Source organism: Schistocerca piceifrons, chromosome 1 (genome assembly GCF_021461385.2).
Source record: "Schistocerca piceifrons isolate TAMUIC-IGC-003096 chromosome 1, iqSchPice1.1, whole genome shotgun sequence".
Lineage (NCBI taxonomy): Eukaryota > Metazoa > Arthropoda > Insecta > Orthoptera > Acrididae > Schistocerca > Schistocerca piceifrons.
This window is the reverse complement of record NC_060138.1, coordinates 1059642534-1059665603: the sequence shown is the minus strand read 5'-3', so window position 1 is coordinate 1059665603 and position 23070 is coordinate 1059642534. Positions and strand designations below refer to the sequence as shown.

Here is a 23070-nt window from a genome sequence, read left to right as displayed (position 1 = left end):
TTGGGTTCAAAATGGTGAACCCAGGTTTCATCACTTGTCACAATCCAAGACGAGAACACCTCCCCCTCAGCTTCAAAACGTTGCAACAAATCAAGACAACCATTTTTTCTGTGCAATTTGTGATCCACTGTTAGACACTGTGAGATCCATCTTGCACACCCTTTTGAATATCCAAGAGTGTGGATAACTGCATTCACACTTCCTTTGTTGATTGACAGATGCAGCATCAACTACCGACTTGTAATGCATCTGCCCTTGCGAATGACAGCATCAGCTTGCTGCAACTTGTCAGGTGTGACAGCCGTGAATGTTCTCCCCGACAGTTGGAAATCGTGGAGATCCGCCGAACCACCTACTGATGACCTGACCCTGCATGAACAGCGACTAACTGTAATTCTGTCGACAGCAGATGCTCATTAGACTTATGCACAAGCGTTTGTGAATATTTCCCACAGTTTCTTTCGCTGCAGTCAGAAATTCAATGATGGCACATTGCTTGTAACATACTTAACTTACAGACACCATTTTGAAACTGTCCTGCAGCTACGTTATCTGTCAGAAGTCACAGACAATTGGCGTGCTCACTCAGGAAACTTCAAATAACACATATGTAACATTTTGCATTCGTAACATTGTTTGCAGCCGAGAAAAAAAATGTAGTGCATTACTTTCTGGGAAACCCTCATACTTCTCTACATAGTCACCAGACATTTGTCATAGTGTGGTACCAACTTTCCAATACCCTTGTTATGAAAGGCATCCGCCTGTGCCTTCTGTCAGTTCTCTACACTGATCTGCAGCTTGCTGTCTGTGCCAAAATGTTGTCCTCATAGCCAGTGGTTCATGTGAGCAGACATGAAAATCTGACCTATATGGTGAGTAATCAGACATTTCTCACTGAAAACGTTGTAGGGATGTTCTCATTGCCCCTGCACTGTGAGTCTGAGAACTGTAGGGCAGCAGGCAATGCACGACAGTTATATTCTGTGAGCTGGATGAAATCAGACGAAATCTCTGTGGCAAAGCAAGCTGGGATAATTTTACTTCCCCTCTTGTTTTGCCATCTGCCTCCTAAAATTCATTTTTTTCAGTTTTAACAGATTATCATTAACATACGTGAATATAATCTGCGTTTTCATGAAAGAGAAAGGTTAACCCTTAGTCCAAGAATATAACACCAGATCTAATTTTGTGCTTAGTTTTATGTATGTAATTGATTTTCTAATTTATTTTGACTATTACTAGTTAGTATCTTTTATTACAGTGTCTAATCAGTAATTGTTTCGTAACTTGAATTCTGTTGTTGACATATAAACAAATATAAATTCTATACTAATTATAAACATTTGGAAGACGAAATACTAGTAATCTTAAAGTATCTATTTGCCTCTACTCGAAAACATGTTAGCAAAATCAGCCCTTCATTTATTCCAAAGTACTTAACAGTTTTGTCAAAAGTATTGTTTACATAACGATGTATGTTAATTTCATCATTTAAACAAATAATTCAGCCTAAACCTTGTAGTAGAAGAAACTGTTAAAAGGAACAAATTTTTTTATGTATTCAGTTAATTTAATGAGTTAAGTTTTAGTTGTAATTTCAGTAAATTAAGCTTCAAACAATGTGTGGTTTAGGCCCCTATTATTGTGGTGATATGTAAGGGCCCGATTTTTGGTCCCGAGACATTCAGTCCACGGCCGAGTTTCAGACGAGGAACTTGTGTTGGTTGAAACGACATCAATGTATCAACTTAACAATGAAATAAGTGTTACACCAATAGGCTGTGTGTTAAAGCAATTTATTCGTAGGACTGTGAACTGTATGGTTAGGTTTTTACTGCTTGTTGATGTTCAACAGGAAACTATTGTAGCAGTATGTGGATGTTCGCCTGCAAACTATTAATGAGGACATATATAACTGTGTATGATTGGGGCGTTGTGAAAAGTGAAAGTAAAAGACTGTGAATGGCAACTGTGCACCTGTCAACTACATCATTTACAGTAGACAGTAGCTGCACATCCAAACCCTAATTTTTCAGCCAGTATGTCGACACTGAGGTCAATCAAAGAAGAAATACAGTAGGCAAATTGCTACATCTCCCACAGACACTCATACTTGGTGGGAGACACTATTTTCTATGCATCTTTGTGCGCTCACTGTGCACTCAGAACTGAAAAGAGTAACATGACATGATCAATGAGCATAGTGTTGAACCCATTTATGTAAATCTTCATTGGATTTTCACTGAGGTTTCCATTTGGCGACTGATTGGACCTCACTTTCTGAACAGCCCTCGAACATACAGTAAGTGAAAGAAATTATCTTCTTCCAGCAGTAGTATACTGTTAATCAAAGGAAGTATGAAGTGTTCCTACTGACTGGAAACATAAGCACATCATTCCGCATTTTCCAGAAAAGTTTTCAACCTGACACAAAAAAACAATGGGTCATAGAATTTTGAAATACTGTTTTATGCTTGTGTATTTTGATCTCTCTGGTGACCAAAAATCTGTTTTATAGGAATCAACACAGATTATGTAAACAACAGTTGCGTGAAACACAGATCGCTCTGGTCATCCAAGGATCCAGAAGTAAGTAGATTCTGGTACCCATGTTGATGCCATAGTCTTGAGTTCCAAAAGGTGTTCGATAAAGCTTGCAGTGTTACCTAATGAATGAAATATTTGCATATGGAATATCAGACTAGATTTATGACTGGAATGAGAAGTTCCTAGCAATTACAATACAGAATGTCATTCTTAACGGTCAGAAATCTTCAGAGGCAAAATTAACTCCAGGCATGCCTGAAAGGATTTTTATACGATCATTATTGTGCACAGTGAAAGTGGTACACAAAGTACCCTTCACCATACACTATAATGTGGTTTGCTGAGGATGGATGTGGATGCCGGTCTTTCTCGATAGTGCTCTGGTTTTGAAAGGCACTTTCATGTTTTCATTTCAAACAGTTGGGCATTTGGATTTTGATTATTCCCACAAAAGAAAGAACGGAAAGAAATATTTATGGGGAGTGGCGAATACATGTAGAATTCCTAAGGAAAGTTATGTATGAACAATAACATTATACAATAAAAATTTGAATTAATGGAAAGCTACTCAAAATTACTGATGGAAAGATTTAATTTCATGTACACAATTAAATACATCTCTTCCAGATTCAATTTTCACTCTGCAGTGGAGTGTGCACTGATATGAAAGTTCCTGGCAGGATTAAAACTGTGTTAACACTGTTCACTTTACTTCATGGGACCTTCATCATGATTTTTTGTATCCAGGCCTCATTCAGAAAGAGTGACACAATGAGAAATTTAACAATTACTGCAACCTTTACAGCCTACTAAATGCAGAAATAAGTCAAAGCATTAATATCTTACAATTAATCATAGTCTTATGTGTTTAATTAACCTAAATTGTTGCCCAAGATGAACACACATCATGAATACATAAGAGAAAATAAATTGACAGTATGGAAAGTTCTCACAGAACGTACATATTTTAGGAGTCAAGGGGATCATTCTGTGAATAGCAGAAGCATTGAGTCACGTAAGTATAAACCGAGAAGGAAAACACTGGGAACAAGGCTGAATGACAATACAGGAGAGAGAAAGTTACGAGACAGTAACAAAGGGAGGTCGATAAAAGGTTTAGGATAGAAGAAAGCCACTAGGTGGTATAAATAGTAAGGAAAGTTCAGGCATAATGTAGATAATTTAAGAGTAAAGAAGACCACTCACTGAATAAGCGTTGGACTGATGACAGGCACACACATGAAAGAGAAAGCTCCACAATTATTTATGAAAACTAAATTAATGCAATTCAGTTATAAAAATAGTTAAAACAGAACACAAAGTAATTAATTTTAATGTAAACCATTTAACTCTAGTCAACACATAATGTAAACGGTATTACCCTCTGTTACATGGTGTTACCATTTGGTAACTAACTGCAAATTTACTTATAATGCTAAGGAAACTGCTTGTATATGCATGATGTTGACATCTGGCAACAAATACAATCTGGCTGCATCAAGCATTACTCCGTTCGCAGAAACAGTTCGAAACTGATAGTCTCTGCTGAAGGTCAAGTGTACATAAACACACGTGAAAGTAACTGAAAGAGTAAATTATTTTTGACATTTAGATCACAAGTAGTTACATTTTTAAGGTATGTAAAATGATTTTTAATGATAGCACAGATTTTGTTTCCATGTCTCTGTAACACAATGATTAATAAATAACAAATAATTTCAGTTTGTCGCTATATGGCAACAGTTACTGAATAAATCTAAATTTATATTTTCAACCTGTTACATAGTATTTTGTGTTCCAGACCCTAACCGCAGATATTTTTTTCACTTTAATTGGTCCCCTAAAAGGGGTCATGCAATACAGGGTTAATTTCTGTCATAGAAATAATTAAAAATATTTCATATGTTGACTAAGAATATTATGAAAAGGATAGTGGAAATGCAGAGTTGCAGACATGCACTACAAAAAGGCTATCAGAAAATGAGTTTTCAACCAACAAGGGCTTCATTGGAGATGAAAAACACACACACACACACACACACACACACACACACACACACACACACACACTCATGCAAACGCAACACATACATGACCGCAGTCTCTGGTGTGTGTGTGTGTGTGTGTGTGTGTGTGTGTGTGTGTGTGTGTGTGTGTGTGCGTGTGTGTGTTCAAAGAAAGCTCATTTTCTGACAGTCTTTTTGTTGCTCATGTCTGCGACTCAGGATCTCCGCTATATAGTGAGTAGGAAACAACCTTTTTGTAATTTTCCATGACTGAATATCTTAACTAAGAGCACAAAAGTTTCAGGTACTACGAGACTTTATAAGCAAATGAAATAAATAATATAAGATATCAACTTACGAGATACTGAGCTCGTCTGCTTTCAGAAATGCTGGAGGCATTGTATTCGCAACTGCATAATTATAAAGAGCGAGCCTTTCAGAACTGCTAAAGTCGGACATTAGCCTCTCTGCTGTCTGTGGCACATTTCTCGCCTCAAGTGTTGAATTATCTGAAAAAATACCATTTCATCACATTTACAACAAATCTATTTGTCAACTGCAACACTGTGACTTAAGTTCATCACAACAACTTCATTACAACAATATTATATTTATGCTCATCATGAAATACAAAATAATGATGAAGGACACATTATCTTTGCTGTCAGCCTTGTACAATAACATTCTAATGGGATATCTATCTTTTTTCATCATTTTAAATCATGTTGTTTTGAGAACTAAATGAAGATAGTTCATCCCATCCTCCATCGAATATTTCATACAACATGAATTAAATCAAAATTGGTTGCTGCTCATGACACAGAGGAAGCAATCAGTGGCAGACAATAACATTTAAATGTAGGCTACACTAATGCACAAAATCAGATTTACACACACACACACACACACACACACACACAAACACACACACACACACACACAGCATTTGTTGCTTCTAGCCACTGAGCCTGAGGCCTGAATTATCACATGTAACTCTATTTTATAACATACTTACATTAATTTACTTCCTCTCAGGCCTCAGGGCCCAAAGACGACAGAGGTAGTGTGTATGAGTTGTGCATGTAAGAACATTTGTGTGTTTTTCTAAACCTGAAGAAGGACTTCGTCCATTAGCTTAGCCTAGTTTTAAATGTGCCTATCTGCTGCTCAACATTTCCTTTACGTGGGAAGCAGTAATCTAGCCTAATCTGCATTGTTGTTATTCCAGTTAGGATTTTCAATTGTTTAAATACTTCATACAATTTGACAGACTAAATATGTCTGCCTGTTTGAACTACACAACAAATCAAGATTGATAACTCAGCTATGCCAATTTGCTTCTAAATTTACATCTGTACTCTGCAAACCACTGTGAAATGCATAGCAGAGGGTACTTTTATTGCACCATTTATTAGTAGCTTTTTCCTTTCTATTTGTATACAGAGCATGGAAAGAGTGCTTACTTGAAGGCCTTTGTATGTACTGTAATAACCCTATTCTCTTTGTGTTCGCTATGGTAGTGATACTTAGGGCTTGTTGTATATTCCTAGATTCATCACTTAAAGCTGCTTCTAGAAACTTTCCAAGTAGGCTTTTATGGGACAGTTCGCATCTGTCTTCAAGACTCCGCCACTTCACTTCGCTTAGACTCTCTGCGACACACTCCCAAATGTCAAACAAACCAGTCACAATAAGTGCTGCCCTTCTTTGTATATGTTCAATATCCCCCGTTAGTACTATTTGGAACGCATCGTACATACTTGAGCAATACTCTAGGATAGGTGGTATGAATGTTTGGCATACAATCACCTTTGTAGACCGATTTCATTTCCCTAGTATTCTACCACCTGCTTTACCTATGGGATCATTCAATTTCAATTTCATATCTCTACAGATTGTTACTCCCAGGGATTTGTACAAGTTGATTGATTCCAACTGTGACTCACTTATATTGTATCGTAGGATAATGAGTGTTTTTTTATTTTATTTTGTAAAGTGCACCAAAATATGTTTCTGTACATTTCAAGCAAGTACGCAATCTTCGAATGAAATCTTACTGAGATCTGACTGAATATTTGGGCTCCTTCTTTTAGATAGTATTTCAACAGAGACAACTGCATCACCTGCGAAAAGTCTAAGATCATCTGCAAAGTCATTAATATACAATGTGAACAGTAAGGGTACCAACTTGCTTCCTTGGGGAACGCTTGAAGTTACTTCTACACCTGTTGATGATTCTACAGCCAAGATAACATGCTGTCTCAATCTCCACCAAGAAATTCTCAATTCAGTGACAAATCTCAATCGATACACCATATGATCATACTTTCGATAATAAATGTATGTGTGGTACTGACTCAAATGCCTTTCAGAAGTCAAGAAATACTGCATCTACAAGACTGTCCTGATCCATGACTTTCAGGGTGTCGTGTGAGAAAAGTGTGAGTTGAGTTTCACACAAATGATGTTTTCAGAATCCGTGCAGGTTGACATGGTGGAAGTCATTCTGTTTGAGGCATCTCATAACATTTTAGCCCCAAAAATGTTCTAAGATTCCACAACAAATACATGTCAAGTATATTGGATGGTACTTTTGTGGATCACTTATGATGCCCTTCTTGCATATGGGTGTGACCTGTGCTTTCTTCTAACTACTGGGCACAGTTTTCATTTGGAAAGATTTTCAGTACATTTTGTTTAAAACAGGGGCTAACACAGCCACAAATTCAATATAGAATCTGATATGGATTCCATCAGGCAGCTCTGGAGCTTTGTTCAGTTTTAAATATTCCTGATATTTTTCAATGCCACTTACACTAATATCTTTTTCACTCATCTTTGCAGTTAGTTATTATCATGTTACACAGATCATTTGCATGATACATCATAATGATGTGGAAAGAGTTATTTTACATTCAAATTACACGTTCATTTGTAAGTGTGGCTAAATGCTGATCATTTAAAAGGTGGTGCGTTTTTTCTTTTTTTAGAAATTCAGATTGAAGTTAGTAATTCCTACCCACCACCTTCTATACATTATAGCTACAGAAATTCTTCAACAGAACGGAAAGAGTTATCCAGCAGTAACTTTTTCAGTTTGTTATCAAATTTTACTTTGCTGACTATCGGACACTTTATATCATTGGATAAGTTATCAAAAATGTTGGTTGCAGTATTGTGCACCCCTTTCTGCACCAAGTCAAACCTTAATATGGAGTATTGAATGTAATTTTACATTCTGGTACTGTAATTATGTACATCACTGTTCCTTTTGAGCTACAGTGGATTATTTACAACAAACTTCATGGGAAATAAATATTCTGTGAAACAGTTGTCAGAATGCCCAGCTCCCTAAATAGATGTCTACAAGATGATCATCGGTGAGCACCGCATACTGTTCTTACAACATGTTTTTGAGCAATGACGAGTTCTTTCTTAAGCATGAGTTATTACAGAACATCATTCCATAAGTCACTCAATGAAACTATGCAAAATATGTCAACTTAGTGATTCGTCTCTCCCAAAGATTTGCAATGATTCTAAGTTATTTTATGCATTTCAAAATCATCTTTTTCCAGTTTAAATTCTCATCATTATGGATAGCTAAAGTTTTTGAAATTTCTTTGATAGTTGTTATTTCCACACTAAATATCATACATATACATTTTTTTAATAGAACCTCTACATGTGCAGAACTGAATACGTTGTGTCTTTCTGAAATTTACAGTAAGACCCTTTACAGAAAACCAGTCAACAATAGCTTTAAGATACTATTTACCATTTCTACTGTTGCAGTATGCATGCTTGGGTTGATTAGAACAGTAGTGTTATCTGCAAAAAGCACTAAATCTGCTTGTTGTATACTGGACAAAATATCGTTTACACATACGAGGAACAACAGCGAATCTAAAACTGAGCCTCGGGGAACCCTATATGTGTTTTCTCCTCAGTCAGAAGAATCTTCCCTGATTACATTGGTTGAATTATTAAGTACAACTTTCTGCATTCTTTTGGTTAGATATGACGTTATCCATTGGTTGGCTATACCACCAATTGCATAAAACTTCAGTTTGTCTAGATGAAAACTGTGATTCACAAAATCAAATACCTTTGATATGTTCCAAAAAATACTAACCGGTATTATTTTGTTATTTAATGCTGGTAAATTTGATGAGTGAATGTGTAAGTAGCAGGGCTGATGATAAAATATCAATATATCGATATTTTTTCCAAAAGATATCGATATACAGGGTGATTCAAAAAGAATACCACAACTTTAAAAATGTGTATTTAATGAAAGAAACATAATATAACCTTCTGTTATACATCATTACAAAGAGTATTTAAAAAGGTTTTTTTTTTCACTCAAAAAAAAGTTCAGAGACGTTCAATATGGCCCCCTCCAGACACACGAGCAATATCAACCCGATACTCAAACTCGTTCCACACTCTCTGTAGCATATCAGGCGTAACAGTTTGGATAGCTGCTGTTATTTCTCGTTTCAAATCATCAATGGTGGCTAAGAGGTGGCCGAAACACCATATCCTTAACATACCCCCATAAGAAAAAATCGCAGGGGGTAAGATCAGGGCTTCTTGGAGGCCAGTCATGAAGTGCTCTGTCTCGGCCGTCCAGAACTTTTCCCTTTGCACAAACACCCATTCTCTGTAAACTGTTTACACCAACGTTTAATACACCACCTAACCGGAGGTTTAACACCATACTTCGTTCGAAATGCACGCTGAACAACTGTCGTCGATTCACTTCTGCCGTACTCAATAACACAAAAAGCTTTCTGTTGAGCGGTCGCCATCTTAGCATCAACTGACGCTGACGCCTAGTCAACAGCGCCTCAAGCGAACAAATGTACAACTAAATGAAACTTTATAGCTCCCTTAATTCGCCGACAGATAGTGCTTAGCTCTGCCTTTTGTCTTCGCAGAGTTTTAAATTCCTAAAGTTGTGGTATTCTTTTTGAATCACCCTGTATATTGGGAATATTTTTGTCACTTATATATCGATATCGAAATGGCAATATCAAGTGCCAGTATTTTAATTTTCAATACATGTTTGAAGTTTTTTTTTTTTTAATTGTAGTAGAACATAATATTACTTTCACTGTGTGAAGGATTCTTTCTACTTTTTCAGCTTTCATCACGTCCAGTATTTCCCTCTGACTGTTTGAAGCAAGTACATATGGCCCAAAGAAGAAGTCCAACTGCACTGAGGGGCGGCAGTGAGAGTGGAATAACAAGGTATCTGATATGAAGAAATAGCACACCAATTGTGTTAAAAAACAAATTTTAATAAAATTAGTGCACTATTTCTTCACATCAGCACTCTTCACAAATGCTTGCTGAAACTGATAAACAAAAATCTAAATGACAAGATTGGACTTTGCAGTGGAAGGAGACGTGAGAGGAAATGCTGATGTAATTGGCGCTTGGTGCTACCGACAAAAACTGCACTGTTTAACTTCACCACACTATTTTGACCCAACTGCTAGGTCGTTGGTGTTTGTAGAAGTGAAAAGACAGGGACATCAGCAAGAAGAGTTCCAGAGAAATCACATACGTGACGAAACCGAACGATGGACCCATCAAACACCTTCTATTTTGTCACTTACCTGTAGTTACCATTGTTAGCAAAGTGATTATCACCAAGCATGAAAACGTAAACGTGCATTTTTTTCCTTTCAATTCTTGCTCTACAGGGGATAAGCAGGCTGCTACATCATTTATGTACAGAATATCTAATAATAAATCAATACTTAAATATACAGCTCTAAAACTGGCAGTGTATTTACAAAGTGCACCCGATATTTTTGCCGTTGATATATCAATAATCATCGTACCAAAGGCCGAGACATTTTCTTAATTATTGATATATCTGATTCCAGATATTTTTTAAAATATCAACAGTCCTAGTAAGTGGCATTCTCAATTGAGCAATTCTTCTGAAATTCAAATTATGATTCATTGAGGGTATTATTATTGCTCAGGTGGGATGCTATTCTAGAATACATCACCTTAAAAATTTTGGAAAAAGGTGTCAGTACTGGAACAGGTCAGCAGTTATTGACATCACTATCACCTTTCTTATAGAGGGGTTTCACAATGACATATGAGACATAATCAAAAAGTAATGGGATTTTTTTAATTTTACAAGTTTTACAAATCTGATTTTCAAAGCTTTTTTTTATCTGGTTGGCACACAAGCTGCTGATGTATGTTTGCATTTTCAGTTGTAATGAATATTTAGTTTGTGGTTGACAGCCGGGAAGGTTATAGTTTTCGTGTTTTCAAGTTCTTGGAGGATTTTTACTTACGAAAAAGATGGATCGAAGAATTTGCATTAAATTTTTCTTGAAAAATCGAATTAAGTGCAGCATGACATTCGAAATATTGACTGTGGCTTTTGGCGAATCTATTATGAGTAAGACAAGAGTTTATGAGTGGTATAAATGTTTCTAAGAGGGTCAAGAAGGCTTTGAAGACAGTGACTGATCTGGATGCACTAGCTCATCAATTACTGATGACAATGTGGAAGAAATTAAAAAAAAAAAAAATGGTTCTAGAAAACTGCCGAATCACTGCAAGACGGGTTGCTGATGATGTCAGCAAATCCTTTGGCTTAAGCCAAGCAATTTTTTCAGATGTTTTGCACATGAAACAGATGGTAACAAAGCTTGTTCCAAAATTGTTGAATTTCAACCAAGAATGTCATGTACACATTGCTCAGTACGACATCGAAACCAAGGCTCAATCGCCTCAATGGAAGCTGCCTGGGGGGGGGGGGGGGGGGGGGGCAAAAAAAAGATCAGGCACATGGGAAGTTCTCCTCACTGTTTTTTTAAATTACAATGGGGTATTGCATCATGTGTTCCTGTCTTATGGTCATACGGTGAATAAGGAATACTGCCTGAAACTTACGTGCTGTTTGTATGACCAGGACTGTGGCAAAAGCGCTCGTGGAAATTGCATCATGATAATGCTCCCACTCACACCTCAATGCTTGTTCGTGATTTTTTGGCAAAAAACAAATCATTTTTTTGCCTTAGCCACCGTATTTCCTGGATCATGGACCCCTGCAACTTCTTTCTACTATCAAAGCTGAAGGGAACTATGAAAGAACATCATTTTGCCACCATTGCTGAGATGATAACGAATCGCTGAAGGAACTGAAACCCACAAAGGTAAGTTAGTTCCAGAAGTGTCTCCAAGATTGGAAAAAGTGCTGGCAGAAGTTATTACATCTAAGGGGGGATTACTTGACGGGGATGTAGTTGATTTCCATTGCCTTTTGATCATACCCTATTTTTCAATCTCTCTGGAAAAATGCCATGAGTTAGTGATGCATTACATATTTAATGTAAGGTTTATTATATGTGTATGAATCTTTAGCACTCTGCTTGGAACACAATCAAATCCAGATGAGTTTTTATTTTTTAGAGAATATATAATTTTCTTAATTTCAGAAGGTGAAGTTGGTGAAACATTCACGCGACTGAATTTTAAGAGAGTTGTTTTTTCAGTGAACTGCTGCAATTCTTTTCTTGAATAGTTTGTCCTTATATTTTCAACTATATTTAAGGAATGATTGTTAAACATATCTGATATATGTGACTGATCATTTGTAGCCCTTCCATTTTATTCAGCAGTGATGTTATCCTATTCTGTGGCCTGTTATCATGCCTCTCATTTCACTACATTCTGTATAGCCTGTTGTCGGAAATACTGATTTCTGGCATGAGGTCAATGTTCCTTTATTTTTTAAATAACTTTTCTCAGTAATTTTGAGTGGTTTTTGTAGTGTGAGACTATTGCAGGATCACACAGTTTCTTTTCTTTTCCTTTTTTCTTTTGTTATATGGCTGTTTAATGTCCTTTCTAACAAGTTCATTCGGAAAGCTAATTTCAAATAATTATTAAAATTTGTCTTGTAATAGATTAAATTTTATGTTAATATTTGTTTCATAATAAATGAAGTGGTATGTGTGTTAAATTGGGGCAACACTCCTAGGTTTCCCATTCTAAAGGAACATTTGAAAATGGATGCAAGCATTTCTGCTTTTGTTTTCCTACCCTTAATTTCAATTCCTGTCTCATCCATGAGCTCCTGGACACTAATTTTTGTACCACACAGCTTTGATATACAACCAACACTTCTTTGGCTTTTGTGATATGACAATATTCTGCTGCAGCAGATGTTGAAGGGTTCTTGCTTTGCCTTCTTGACAGCCAAACACGTTTTATTCAGCACTTCTCTACCTATAGCCCTATGCTTTGTTTTAAAACTACTAAGCTGTAGTCTCTATTTCCTTGGATGTTTGTTTATAACGACTGCATAGTATGAAGGATCGCTCCCACCATGAATTGTTCTATTCACTACATATCTATCAAGTGCATGGTCAATTGTTCTTTTAAAGCTGTAGATCATCTACATGCTCCTGACCAGAGCAAAAGTTTCAAATTCCTCACTAAGATATGACACTACTCTTCATTACCTAAGTTAACTTAGCATATAAAATCTTTCTACTCATTTTATTTTCATTTTTACTTTAGTAATCACTGTTGCTACAACTGTCTTATCGACACTGATACCAGCTCTAACATGGACATTCTCTTAAAGATCATGTTTATTTGCTGCCATTTGATTCCATATATTTTCATCATGTATGGTGATCCAGTCTATCTATTCTAGGCAGTTTTCAGAGAAGCTGTTCAGTAATGTTTTGCTGGGTGTGAATGTGTTAAGGGGATAGTCTACAAAAACTGTTTTTAGCTTGAAATGTTTTCTGGGATGTCTATTTTATTGTAGTATTCATCCTGACTTCCTAAGAAACTCCATTACTGAGTTACAAAGCGATTTGTGAAAGTGTCTCTGAAAACCACTCACAGTGTGGAAAAAATAGCTGACATGTAATTTTAGTGACAGTGTTAGAGATATAAAAGAAATTATGAATTTCCTCGATATTGAGACTGGAGCAGCCTGTTAAACTTCTGCACAAAAGCATATGAAAATCATACTGAGCGAGCAGAGTAGCAGATGACAGAAGCTGACAGAGGACCGCAGTACCATCAAGGCCACATAGAAGATGACCTGCTTTTGGATCTGGGGGGATTGCGGTAGGGTCCAGGGATTGCTGACTGGGGAGTTAAAAACAAAAAATGTAACCCAAAGCTTCAAATACGTTTTTCCTGAAACTGTATTTTTCAAATTGGCGGTAAACATAACTAGAGAACAATACAAACAATTTTGATTGGAATTTGATGTCAGCATTCAAAACTGAATTCTCTATCAGTGTACAGAGCCAATTTGTGACATCTTCAAAAATCTATTATTTTCAGTGCATGCTTTTGTCTTAATTTTGTGAATGACCATATGACATTCATTTCAACACATCACAATTTTGTTGGACCTTAATATTTTTCAATTATCCTATGTTTTCTGATAGAAAATATATTGCAAATGACTTATAAAAAATTATTTTGTTACAGGTCCAATAGGAGGACTTCGGGAATTCCTGCCGACACCAATGTTCCAACTGCTAGGGGTCATTCCATCTGGTGCTGCAGTTGCAGGAAGCATCCAATGTGGGCACAAAAAGATTTGTTAAAGACAAAAGTGTAGGGTGTACAACCATATCATCATCCTTTTATTTTACTTGAAAAAAATCACTAAAATCACATATTTTTCATGCATTCAAAGTGAGCTACCCCCTTAAATGCACTGTAATGTAAAATTTTGCACTTCACAAAACCCAGAAAAGTAGTACCGTGTAACTACAATAGCAATGAGCCACAACTGAAATCTGTCGGCTCATACACACAACACATTTGCATCTCAGAGTGAGGTCACTGAATGTAACATAAAAAGGGGCAGGGGAAGACCTTTCATTTTGCAACAGTTGGCGGTGTGCAGGTCTTCTTGGCTGCTACATCCAGCCAATAATTATTGTAAGTAAATGAATGTCTCTTGAATGAACTTAACTGCCTTCCCTGTTCACTAAATGCACTGGGTGGCTTGCAGTTCATACAAGAATTCAGCCCAGTTGGAATTTTATAGACTGAATATGTCTCGTCTACTCTAGAGCCCTCAAAATACAGAGTGTCCGTAAACTGAAGTGGGAGCAGCACTTGCAGTGGGAGAAGTGGCCTTCCCAGAAGAACATTACAACTGACATACAGGATCACTAAGGATGTGTTTCTCATATTAGTTACAAACAATGGAAACTCCAGGAAGGAATAATGACAATATTATGAGAAGGATAGTTGTTACTCACCATAAACGAGGGCTGTTCAATAAAGAATGATCATAATTTTTTTTATGGTTATAATTTCTCGCGCTATGATAGTCTGTTAGCTTAATATGCAACAAATACACCACAGTAGTTTCATTGTCCGGACTCCTGGTTCCCACCTGTGAGAGGCAGGCAAGGTCAGACATGTTCAGTATCACCTACCATTGCAATGGAGGTAACACACGAGGAACAATATGCCACTTTGAAATTCTCCTTTCGTCTCAACAAATCTTAGCTGAGGCCTATACAATGTTTCAGGAGCCTTATGGAGAGTTTATTCTTCCCCACAGCACAGTTCGAATGTGGTTTAAAATGTTTAAAGAGGGGAGACAATCAATTTCAAAGGAAGGTGGACCCAGTACTCCAGTTACTGCTCTTATGGAAGAAAACATCAATACTGCTGCTGTCATTGTGAGAGAGGATCGACAACTTACCTTAAGATCACTTTCTGAAATACTGAACATTTCATTGAGTGCCACCCACACGCTGACAGAAAAAATTACACGATCTGTGCACAGTGAGTTCTAAGACTGCTGATTCCCAAACAAAAGGACACTTGAGTGTAGGTCTGCATGCAGTTAAAGTTGATATTAGAGGAAGATTCGGAGTTTGTTTCAAATGTAATCACTGCTGATGAAACATGGCTACATCATTTTGACCCTGAGAGCAAATAGCAAAGCTCAGGGTGGAAATCTCCTTCATCACCGACTGCAAAAAAGCAAAAGTGGTTGCTTCCGCTGGGAAAGTTATGGTCATCTCATTCTTTGATATTCATGGAATGGTTTATCAGCATGTTGTACCTGCACACACACCAGTAACTGGACAATACTACAGGGATGTCCTGAAAACATTGAAAGTCCGTATCAGGCGCAAAAGACCACAATTCTGTGAAGCGGACTGGATGCTGCACCACGATAAAGTGCGGCCGCATATTACCAATGTTCTTGCTGAATATCTTGCAAAAATCAATGTGAAGTGCATCCCTAACCCTCCCTATAGTCTGGATTTAGCCCCAAGTGACTTTTTTCTATTCCCTAACATGAAGAAAAGCCATTATCAATCATCAGAAGCAATGGTGAAGGCTGCAGAGGCAATTTTGAAGGACCTCTCAAAAAAATGGTTCCCAGGATGTATTTGGTGACTGGCAGAAATGCAGGGACAAGTGCCTCACATTCATGGGAGACTACTTTGAGAAAGACCATCAAAATTACGAGGATGAGTAAAACTAAGTTGTCAAAACAAAAAAATCATTCTTTATTGAACAGCTCTCGTAGCAGAGATGCTGAGTTGCAGATAGGCACAACACAAAGAATGTCAAACAAAGCTTTTGGCTAAACAGGCCTTCATCAGAATAGACAACACAGTCTCTGGCTGCCAAGGCCAGACCTGTCAGTTGCATTTGCATGAATGTGTGTTTGTATGTTGTCAGTTCTGATGAAGGCCTGTTTGGCCAAGAGCTTTGCATCTGCAACTCAGCATCTCCACTATATAATGAGTAGCAACTATCCTTTACATAATACTGTCACATTAGTTACTATAGTCTGATTAAAATTACTTGTTCGTTATGCCAGTCACTTGCTGCTGCGGTGCTGCTACAACGGCTGGCAGTCACCTCTCAATTAAAGGTGACACACAAACACACTGGGACAGTTCATAAGCACTGTTTCTTATATGTAACATGGAGCAACAGTAGCAGCAGTCAGCTTGAGGCATGATGGGAATGCAAGATGCTTTGTCAACAGCTGATTCTAAGCTAAGAATGACTAAACTCTGGCAGATGACACATTTTGTAGACTTGAATTTAAAGTCATCTCCTAACGTAATCACAATCTCAAGTATGAGCAATGTGTCTGAGAAAACGGTGATCAACAACCTGTAGCAGAACTATTAATCACAATCGCTTTGTTCACTGTGATAAAGCTAACATCTACAAGAAAATTTCTTTTTCGGCACTAAAAGCAAACGGTAATTTCTCACTTTCGTTAGTTACCAGAAACTATCATCACATTGGCTGCACAAGCTGACATTACTAACTAATGATCAGTCCTGGATGGCACTCAGCTACAGGTTACAGATGAAAAAAGAATGACATGAAGAAAATATAAGAGCAAATAAAAAAATCAATATGATGAGAAAATAATGTAGCAAAGGATTACAAATAAATACTAGATTTAAATCAATTAACATAATGAAAATAATAATCGAAATCTTTTTGATAAAGATTGAAAAAAATAATAATTACAGCATCTGACATGATTCAAACTGCTGACCTTCTACACATGAGGAAAGCAACTTAATAGCTCAGTCTCACATAATGTTGTACAAAGTTATCTAATGTAGACCGACCTCTGTGATGAGGATAATTGTATATGTAACACTGATTTGCATCTTGTGAAAAAACCCAATAGTGTTTGGCTAGTGCTGTGTATGAAATGTGCATACTTCATTACCACTGTCACGTGTGGTGTTTTTGGTGTGGTTATCGTGTCTGATGAAATGTGAAGTAAAAGGGGAATACACAGGATTCAGGACCCAAACATATCAAGAAAGAAAGTCACACAAGGAACTGGAAGTGAACTGACCATTCGTGGTAGTTTTGCAATGGCAAACAGTTCAGACATGATGTTGAGCACTCTGACTAGACGAAACCAGCTCCAATGCATGAAGTGTCAACCGACAAGTAATTTTAATCAGAATATAATGTCTGTATTTGGTACAATGTTAATGCATTTAGCATAAAATAAACATTTCTCAGACACATCTGCACACTGTGTTACCACTGATTTAAAAGGCCTGTTGTACAAGCAAAACATTGAGTCTTGTTGCAATGTAGAAAGGTGGAAAGTGTGGAGGCCCGCCCACTCACTCTCCAGTTTACAGGCAAACTACAGTATGATGATCTTTCCTTTACTGACAGATGACATCACTGTCACAACTGACTGTATGTTTCAGTATTATTACCAGCATTTCAATTTCTGGTTTCAAGTGCAACTGAGAAAAACATCACAGGGTATGTCAGACACGTTCACATAACATGTCACTGTTAAAATATAACAAACATTTCTGTATATATAAACCAGATTTCTCATCATAAAATATGAGAAGAAATCATAGGCAGGGCTTACATTTAACACTGCAAAGACAAATACACATTTACATAGAATGCTGTATAATACCAGTGAACATAGTGCCGTGGTATACAGAAAACATGTTTAAGCAAGAACTGGCACGTCAAAAACCATGTCATAATTAGATGCTTCTTTTCATGACTGGTCGAAAAGCACAAGAGACTGTGGTGTGATGCTACTGCATTTAGGAAAGACTCAACATTCTGCAACAGTAGGAACTGTTATGGCTTCCATGGGTACTACATACACAATTTCATTGTTTCACATTCACATATGCCCGGGAACCTAGCAAACGAAGGTATTCTGAACAGACTGGACTAGCTTCTTTGCTGTCTACGTGCACAGGATGCACTGAATGCACTGAATGCACTGAATGCACTGAAGGAATCAGACCAGATGTCTTTTCTCAGAGGCAGAAGTCTGATTTTGTAAACTCTGCATTCTTGTTTGTTTATTTGTTGGCTTTTGGAAACGGCAATGCAGCTTCATTGTGTGATGCGCTGATGTTTTCTGAATCACTAACATTTTCCGAGTCATTTGCTATAATTGCTTAGCAATACTGATGACATTTGATTTGCTGGCCACTGGTCTTCCAGCATTAAACAATGCAGTATGTTTGTTCACAACACTGAAACTATTTTTGCAAGTAGAGTTCTTGTGCCACAATATTTTCTGCCAACACTAATATTAGGAATGGGCAGCTTCATTGTGAAAGCATATTATTTTAAGAAGTCAGGGGCTGAACTGCTTTAATTACTCTCTTTGTGTTAAGAGTATAACATGCGTAGTGTGTCTTTGATCTCCTGGATATATTTCTCCACAATAAAATGTGGGGACTATGAGCTGACCTGAGTGTGTTAACAGTTCTTTTTTTCTTTTTCTTTTTTGTGCAACAACTAGCACCCACATTGCCCAGTCGATAAACACCAAAAAAGATTGAATAGAGGAAAAATGCATGTTGTTGCAAATTTTTGTATAGTGGTCGGAGGGAGAGCAATGAACAACATTCTAAAAACCTGACCTCTAGGGTGTGAGTGTGGGTGTGGGGGGTCACTTAGAAGTCACTTTGCTTGGCTTTTCTCGAATAACTAAAAAACGGTGCTTTTTAGCACAAATGTTTCCCAGTACAAAATTAAACTACCACAATTACACAAATCTAAGTCTCACCTGAATCTAAGCCACACCCAAAAATGAGACACGGAATCTAAGATACTAAAAAGTACCCGGATCTCAGATGCATGAGAAAAATGAGAATCGAAATTCAAGGAGGAAAAAGTTTGTCGTACTTCAAAATCAAAACAAAATTGGTTCATCCTAATAAGAGATAAAAAATAGGTAGAATGGATTAATAAACAGCTGCAGTAGTTTGGGTTTTACAATTAGCAGTGGAGCTTAAGCAATATTATTTTGTAGATTAATTTACTCTTTCAAACAGTTAAAACCACATAACTTGTCTGCACATAGTTTATGGTCATAGAAGGTTTAAAATCAATTCAAGCACAAGATTAATATGAATTTAAACATTACATTATATGTAAATTCTTCTGCATTTGCCATTGCCTCACTTGGATTCGTTAGACAGACATTATTTATATGAGATAACAGCTAACACAGAAGAATATATGGCATAATGTTTAAAATTCTTATTATTCTTATGGTGAAGAGAGTTGTGATTCACAATTCATAGGAACCATCTCTTGTCACGGGTAGGAAAACATCCAACATATAGCACCAGCCACATTAATGTTAAATCATAAACACAAGTTTGCCAATTGGCTTTTTGTAGTAGATTTTTAGTTAAAACTTCACATGTATGACTAGCAGCACCTACAAAATAGAATGAAAATAACTTAGAAATTAAAAGTAAAAATATAAAACAAAATTTTATTACATTCATAACACAAATTTTACGAAATGTTTAAAATATCAAATGGACAATTCTGAATGACTATCACTCGATTCCTTGCTGCTCAGTTCTTCGCACAGAGCATAATTGTTGCGTGTCATTTTTTGAAAGTCAGCCAATTTAATTGTATTTAAGCTTGTCCTTAAATGATTTATTCAAACAGATGTCAAGTGGTTGCAGAATTGATGTTATCCCACTGGAATAACTGCAAAGTCCGTTTTGCTTTCTAATAATTTTCGTTTTACTGCAGATGTTGTATGGCCTGCATACGTATCTAACTCCAGCAGACTGTGTTAATGAAACACTGTGCTGGGACGATGTTTCCGTACAAATCTAATACATTCTAATACCACATCCTTCAAAAACCACCCACTTTCATTTTCTCGTATAATTACAGCTTTTGGAAACACTTCCAATTTTGGTACAGTCTTTCACTTGGAAACTATGAATGGGGGTAATTTATGTCCATCTGCTATGTTAGCAAGCATGAGGGACATCCGCTGTTCACTGGACTCACATTCGGGAGGACGACGGTTCAATCCCGTCTCCGGCCATCCTGATTTAGGTTTTCCGTGATTTCCCTAAATCGTTTCAGGCAAATGCCGGGATGGTTCCTTTGAAAGGGCACGGCCGATTTCCTTCCCAATCCTTCCCTAACCCGAGCTTGCGCTCCGTCTCTAATGACCTCGTTGTCGACGGGACGTTAAACACTAACCACCACCATCCGCTGTTCCCCCTGCCCACCCACTGAATGTCAGAATACTTATATCTTTCTTTCCTCTGGTTCCAACTGTATAAGTCAATGGCAAGTCAAAATATATGGGTGTTTGGCCAGCATTCCCTGCCTGCCAATAAGGTACTGGTTTTTAGTGCGCCACCTGATTATGAAGTGCTGAAATTTCACAAGTTTTTCTTCATAATTTTTCGACAGCTCCAGTGCAACTGAAGTTCACCTCCAAAGTTAAAAGCCCCAATGCTTCATAAAAGGACCCACACAGTTGTGGCTAGGCTTAAAATTTTTGATTTTTCGACTCAAGCAATTTTATGTGGCCTAATTTATAAATTTTCAGCGTTCACAGGCAGGCATTTCTGATGCTGTTCCTTGACAAACTCATTTAAAATTACTTCGAGAACATGATATTGGCCACATTTTGGTCCACTAAAGGATTTTCTGCTACTGGAACACTCAAATAATTTGTCTCTTTACAGTCGCCTTCGTCTGACATTGTTCTCATCAATTCTGTATTGCAGACCTGCAGCATATCCTGAAGCGTTATGCATTGTTGGTATTTAAGTAAAGAAATTTGTTACTGTTCCTACAAATATTTGAAAGGCCACTACACTGGGAGACGAACAATACTGAATTTCTATTTCCTTCGCTGGAGATGGTTAAAAATCAAGGGTCAAAACTAAAAATAAAAAAAGGTAAAATCATTTTCTATCGCTTTTTTACTAGCACAGAGGTTTTGCACCAGTATTTATCTTTGTTCCTGGAAAGCATGCTTGTCTATGGCAAAAGTTAGCTGTGTAATTAATGCATTACCAGAAAATTACTACACTTCTCCCACAATAATTGTGTTATTGTTGGACTTAATAAATCTCTTCCATCCAGGAATTTCTGGCACTTGTTGAATGGGCTGCACTGAGTGGAGCAACTTACTACACATCCACAGTACGTCTTGCTTGGTGGATGCGAATATGTCTGATAGAATGGAAATGATCATGTTGATGTCTAGAACTGTAATCTGCTGTAATGCATTGCTTGACTTGTACTGGAATATCTGAAACACCTATGTGACCTACTTCTTTTGAAGAGAAAGCCAATTTAAGCCTCTGGCCCTCTTCAGATGTTGGGAGAGCTGAGGCTGGAATTCTGCATTTGATACCCCCTTGCTGTGAAATGTATTCCAGCCTCTGGCAGTGGACACAATAAAATTGGCTTTGTCAAATACATATTGACAGCATATTTCACTTTTGGCACATTCTTCAGTGTATTAGACAGATGACAGTGCCAGCCATTGAGCTTTCTTTTTGCTTAATAGCTCACTTACCACTGCAAATAGGGACTCATTTAATAAATTGAAAATAACTCTCCTACGTAAATACAAGATCAGTGAAGTTAATTTGTCTACTCACATAAGAGAACTGGACAGACACATGGTCTGTCTGTAAACTAAAAAACAAGCAGCACTCATGGGGGGAGGGGGAAGTTTCCTTTCCCAAAAGCACACTACAGCTGCCATACAGTAGTGTAAGTCATATGTGTATTCCATGTGCCCATGTAGTGTTAATACACTCTGTGGAACATAAGCACAACTGGGCATGATCTGCACACTGCATTGCCTGTGATTCATAAGATATGCTGCAGAAGTGTCACTATAAGTTGGTGAAATACCCTGTAGTTGTACCTGGTGACACAGTGGGGTGTAGAGAGAGGGGCGACTCAGCTGCTCACTCTTCAGTTCGCAGATTTATGAAGAAAGAAAATGCATAACCACAATCTGGTGATCTACTTTCTCTCATACATCTACCCTCCGCCACCCCCCTTCTCCAGCACAACCCACCCCAGAACACAACATAATATATAATACTGTTCACTGCAGTTAGATGTGGTACACACATTTTTTTTAATTTATGTCAGTCAACAACAAATATTAATTTTATGCCTTTGAAACCTTTTTAATAATCTGAAATGTTTCCATTCCTTTCAGCGCAGAAAAAGTGAAGAGAACCTTTTTTGCAGGAAATTTAATGTAGTTTAATTTTGTAGTGGGACACACTTTTTTTAAGAGCTGTGATTTTCATGTTATTTATGAAAAATCTAAAACAAGTGACCTTAAAGTGAAGCCATGCTCATACTCCACTTTACCGTTCAGGATTTTTAGTATGCTGCTCATGGCACTCCCTTCTACCACTGTACACAATTTTGCAACTACTCAAACTTTTTCCCCTAATTTTCCTTCGTTGACTGAGTTAAGTTATTATGTGAGAATATTGCTTAAAAAACTGTTACACACATGGCCAACAGGCTCTGAACATAGCAATAAATGTGGCTTTAATTTGAGGTTCGGTATCAGATACCAGAAACAATACTTAGACAGTAGAATTTTAATATGTAATACCAACAGGTTTTGTAACCAGCCGGCCGATGAAGCCATGCGGTTAAAGGCGCTGCA

General features: G+C 37.2%; 1 protein-coding gene across 2 annotated transcripts in view; it reads right to left on the bottom strand.

Moving 5' to 3' along the window:
* LOC124746297 (U11/U12 small nuclear ribonucleoprotein 48 kDa protein-like) overlaps positions 1–23070 on the bottom strand; it is a 74378-nt gene that overhangs the window by 8493 nt on the left and 42815 nt on the right. For both annotated transcript variants that reach the window (XM_047248941.1, XM_047248942.1), the window contains exon 4: positions 4915–5065. In XM_047248941.1, the coding sequence (XP_047104897.1) occupies positions 4915–5065 (151 nt within the window). The remainder of the gene's footprint in view (positions 1–4914; positions 5066–23070) is intronic.